The 5,000-nt window shown below is 46.1% G+C and overlaps 1 protein-coding gene across 2 annotated transcripts in view; it reads left to right on the top strand.

Moving 5' to 3' along the window:
- wdr59 (WD repeat domain 59) overlaps nt 1-5,000 on the top strand; it is a 43,530-nt gene that overhangs the window by 13,880 nt on the left and 24,650 nt on the right. For both annotated transcript variants that reach the window (XM_079661128.1, XM_079661129.1), the window contains exons 14-17: nt 163-327; nt 1,725-1,820; nt 3,842-3,946; nt 4,359-4,480. In XM_079661128.1, the coding sequence (XP_079517254.1) occupies nt 163-327; nt 1,725-1,820; nt 3,842-3,946; nt 4,359-4,480 (488 nt within the window). The remainder of the gene's footprint in view (nt 1-162; nt 328-1,724; nt 1,821-3,841; nt 3,947-4,358; nt 4,481-5,000) is intronic.

Below are 5,000 nucleotides of genomic sequence, written 5' to 3'. Positions count from 1 at the left end.
AGGGGATTATGGGTAATGCTGCAATGATCTGTTTGGTGTTTCAGCCAATCAGAGACAGGCTATGTATATATCTGAGACCTGTGATATATTGATGAGAAAGAGTATGACAGGGGACCTTTAAGGGAATTAGAACTTCCTCCTCACTTCCCGCTGTGTTTGCAGATGGACGCGGTGAATCGCAGTTGCATGGTGTCGGCGAACTGCGGCAGCCATCAGGTCCACCTGGTGTTCAAGTTTCCCGCTCAATATCCCAACAATGCCGCGCCCAGCTTCCTGTTCGTCCCCCCCACCACCATCCCCGCCGCCATGAAGACCAAGATCCAGAAGGTACTGACGCTCCTGAACGCACCACGGCAGACATAAAAAAACACTATAACGCTTATAACAAATTATAAGAAAACAGCAGAAATGAACAGAAAATCTACACAAATTACATGAAAGGGTTAAGTTGACATTACATTGCATTTAGCTGAGGCTTTTATCCAAAGAGACTTACATTAAGTACGTTCGACCAACAAAATACAACCTTGAAGAAAACAGAATCATATAAGTTCATCAGGTTTCATAGAGCCAAACATTTCAAGTGCTACTCAACTGGCTTTAGATAAGCCAGCCCTTTGTTAGTATATAAGTGCTTTGTTAGTAACTCTATCTCTGGAAGTGGAGTCTAAAGAGATGAGTTTTCAGTCTGAAGAAGATGTGTAAGCTTTCTGCTGTCCTGATTTCAATGGGGAGCTCATTCCACCATTTTGGAGCCAGGATAGCAAACCCACGTGTTTCTGCTGATGGGAACTTGGGTCCCCCTCGCAGTGCGGGTGCAGCGAGCCGTTTGGCTGATGCAGAGCGGAGTGCACGTGCTGGGGTGTACGGTTTAACCATGTCCTGGATGTAGGAAGGGCCAGATCCATTCACAGCATGGTACGCAAGTACCAGAGTCTTGAAGTGGATTCTAGCAGTTACTGGAAGCCAGTGAAGGGAGCGGAGGAGCGGTGTGGTGTGGGAACATTTAGGAAGGTTGAAGACCAGACGAGCCGCTGCATTCTGGATGAGCTGCAGAGGTCGGATGGCACATGCAGGCAGACCAGCCAGGAGGGAGTTGCAGTAGTCTAGGCGTGAGATGACGAGAGCCTGGACCAGAACCTGCGTCTCTTTCTGGGTCAGCTGGGGACGTATCCTCCTGATGTTGTAAAGAGTGTATCTGCAGCAGCGGGTTGTAGCAGCGATGTCTGCAGTGAAGGACAGTTTGTTATCTAGGGTCACACCCAGATTCCTTGCAGTCTGAGTCGGGGAAACAACAGAGGGGCCGATGTTGATTGTTAGGTCAAGAGTGGGACAATCTTTTCCCGGAAGGAAAAGCAGTTCTGCAGAAATCAACAAAAATGTACCGAAATCTACACAAATCTGCAGAAATCAACATAAAATTAGCAGAAATAATTAAAAAAGAATCAGAAATCATATCTTGAAAAGTATTCAAATTCCTTTTTTAACTGCAAAAAAAAAAAAAAAGTGTCTTTTATATTTTTGGATGTAAAATTCAATAAAACATTTGTATAAAATAATCATATTCTGAATTATACTAACATGTTGTTGTTTTTATGTATTTTATTTATAATTCCCTGAAGTATTTTTCAGAAAAAAAAAAAAAAAACTGAAAGCAGAATCTCCCAGCGCTCCTGAACGCACCACAGCACTCTTTTACTTAAACGTGTTTTTTTTTTTTTCAGATTCTAACGGACACCTCTCTGCAGAAAGTGAAGAGGAACCAGAACTGTCTGGAGCCGTGTGTCCGACAACTGGTGTCCTGCCTGGAGTCAGACATGGTGACGCACACACACACACACGCACGCACGCACGCACGCACGCACGCACGCACGCACGCACGCACGCACGCACACACACACACACACACACACACACGCGCACACGCACACGCACTGTTCTGTTTCTATCATATTCTGTTTCTATCATATTCCATTTTATTTACTTGCACTATTTTATCTGTTGTATTGTGTTGATCTGATAAAGGAGCCTGTGACCCAGTAGCTGAAATGTACTTTAGGGTGGGCCTGTAAAAAATAGGGTGGGCCAGACTTTTCTTCTGCGCATCAGAAGCTAACAACAATCCCCGCCGGTACCGGTGACAGATTACTTTTAGAATACTTTTGGAATACTTTCTTTTCCCATAACAGATGGGTATTGGTGAACAGGAGACACGTGTGTTACTGTTTGAATGGCTCATCAAGAACTCAAACACAACACCTTGGTGTCCTTCTGGACAGCTCTTTCCTCTGCAGCCCACATCAAAAACATCACCCGGACTCAGGCCCGGTTCCAGAACAAAATGACTCGGGGTGCATCTGAGATTAGAGAGGGTGCAGCGGTAAAGTGCTATTTTTATAAGTGGGGAGTGGACCTGACATCCTCTAGGCCCTAGAGTCTAGGGGGTCCTCACCTCCTCTAAGGGAGTCCTCACCTCCTCTAAGGGGTCCTCATCTCCTCCAGGGGGGTCCTCACCTCTTCTAAGGGATCCTCACCTCCTCCAGGGGGGACCTGACACCCTCTAGGGGGGTCCTCACCTCCTCTAAGGGAGTCCTCACCTCCTCCAGGGGGGTCCTCACCTCCTCTATGGGGGTCCGGGGCATGTTCCCCCTTGAAGACTTTTTTTTTAAATATTGAAGTTAAAAGCACCAATCTGGTGCACTTTGAGAGCAACATGAAGAGATCTATAGATCTATGTGCTCTTTGCTTGATTCATGCCTTCCCAGTCCCTTATCACGTACAAGAGCATGGCGCCAGTTGTTGTAGCCAGTTGTGGTGGAGGCATCTGACTTACTGGAACCGAAATGTCTACAGGCACAGCAGAAGATGGCATCTTTTTCACATGAATATTCCAGCCAATCTCTGTTTTGAAACCATGAGCTGCAAAGTGAGCGCCTTACCCCACTGTACAGGCGAGCTGGGTACTCTTTTAAATATACCTGGGCAGGCTCTGTTTTGCCGAGGTCCTCTGGCACTTGCGGCTGAGGGGTGGCGGTGTTTGGGGCAACGAAGACGGCTGCGGCTGCTCCGCCTCCTTGGGCGAGGTGGGCAAAGCCAGCGAGTCGGGCGTTAGTGTCCACGACACCGACAGGCGGGTAACGTAATGTCCCCATGATCTGAACTGTTGTTACCTGCAGTAGATGCAGTGTTCCTGCTGGCCATAAGGGCTGGCTGTTTTAACCATGTTCTGATGTCCATCATTGACTGCTGTGTAAGCACCTTGCAGATGATGAACGCGCAGCTGCACAGGTCACGCGCACCTGACATAATAACGTTACTTAAATTGACCAAATAAATGCAGCAGAACATTTTATTTAACCACAATTATACTCTTTTCTTCTTCTTGTTATTATTGTTATTATTTGTAATATTTGTCTCTTTTCTCTTTTTTTCAATTTTATTCAATTTTTTTAAATGACACTTTCTCAGGGTGGGCCAATGAGTAAACTGGGTGGGCCTGGGCCCACCCTGGCCCTATGGTGGCTACGCCACTGCTGTGACCTCAGACTTTCATTGATATATCTACACTGCAGCTCTGCTCACATGACCATAAAAGCCTTGAAACTGTGGGGTTTTCTCTGGAAGTTTTTCCTTGTACGATGTGAGGGTCTAAGGACAGAGGGTCTAAGGACAGAGGGTCTAAGGACAGAGGGTGTCGTATTGTCATACTGATATTCTGTACAAACTGTGAAGTCCACTGAGACAAATGTAACATTTGTGATATTGGGCTATATAAATAAACATTGATTGATTGAGTCTTGAATCTTTTAAAAGCCGCCTGACAGTGTGTTTTCTCTCTCAGACGCAGGAGGACAGTCCTTCCTCTGGACCTTTTGTCCTCTCAAACCCCGTCACCCCCGCCATGCAGGCGTTCCCTCGGGTCACCAACACCTACGGGTCCTACCAGGTAACACACACACACCTGCAACACACACACACACACACACACACACACACCTGCAACACACACACACACCTGCTACATACACATCCTTCATAACATAATATAATGCAATTACATATCTGCCACCGACCAATCAGAACACTCAACTCAGCCGTGTGATAGAATATAATGTAACAAACAGACCAATCAGAACACTCAACTCAGCCGTGTGATAAAACATAATGTAACAAACCGACCAATCAGAACACTCAACTCAGCCGTGTGATAAAACATAATGTAACAAACCGACCAATCAGAACACTTAACTCAGCCATGTGATAGAATATAATGTTAAAGTTAAAGAGATCCCTGTCACTGTGAAACTGATCATGTTTTTAGCGTGTACATTTTAAAATTGTGTTTGTTTTTCACGCAGGACGCCAACATCCCGTTCCCTCGGACCTCCGGTGCTCGGTTCTGCGGCACCGGCTGCCTGGTGTACTTCACCCGACCAATCACCATGCACCGCTCGGTCCCGCCCACTGAGCCAACCCCAAGGTACACACAGTGCTTGAATTGGAATCAAAAAGGTGCCAGCGCTCTAAATCAGCAACTGTTTCAATTCAATTTATTTATACAGCCCAGAAACAAGTATTTGGCTCAAAGTCATAGTATATCCTATAATGCTGGTGGGTTTGTCTCTTTACTGTATATTTTAGAAAGGCTCACTGTACTTAAACACAATGACTCAGGGTGCATCTGAGATTAGAGGAGGTGCAGTGGTAAAGTGCTATTTTTATAAGTGGGGAGTGGACCTGACCCCCTCTAGGGGGGTCCGGGGGCATGCTCCCCCGGGAAGATATTTTTTTTAAATATTGAAGTTAGATGCATCAATCTGGTGCAATTTGAGAGCAAAATGAAGAGGTGTGTGTGTGTGTGTGTGTGTGTGTGTGTGTGTGTGTGTGTGTGTGTGTGTGTGTGTGTGTGTGTGTGTGTGTGTGTGTGTGTGTGTGTGTGTGTGTGTGTGTGTGTGTGTGTGTGTGTGTGTGTGTGTGTGTGTGTGTGTGTGTGTGTGTGT

This window comes from Notothenia rossii (assembly GCF_949606895.1).
Source record: "Notothenia rossii genome assembly, chromosome: 2".
Taxonomy (NCBI): Eukaryota; Metazoa; Chordata; class Actinopteri; order Perciformes; family Nototheniidae; genus Notothenia; species Notothenia rossii.
The sequence above is the reverse complement of the archived record's forward strand: the minus strand, read 5'-3'. Positions and strand labels throughout refer to the sequence as shown.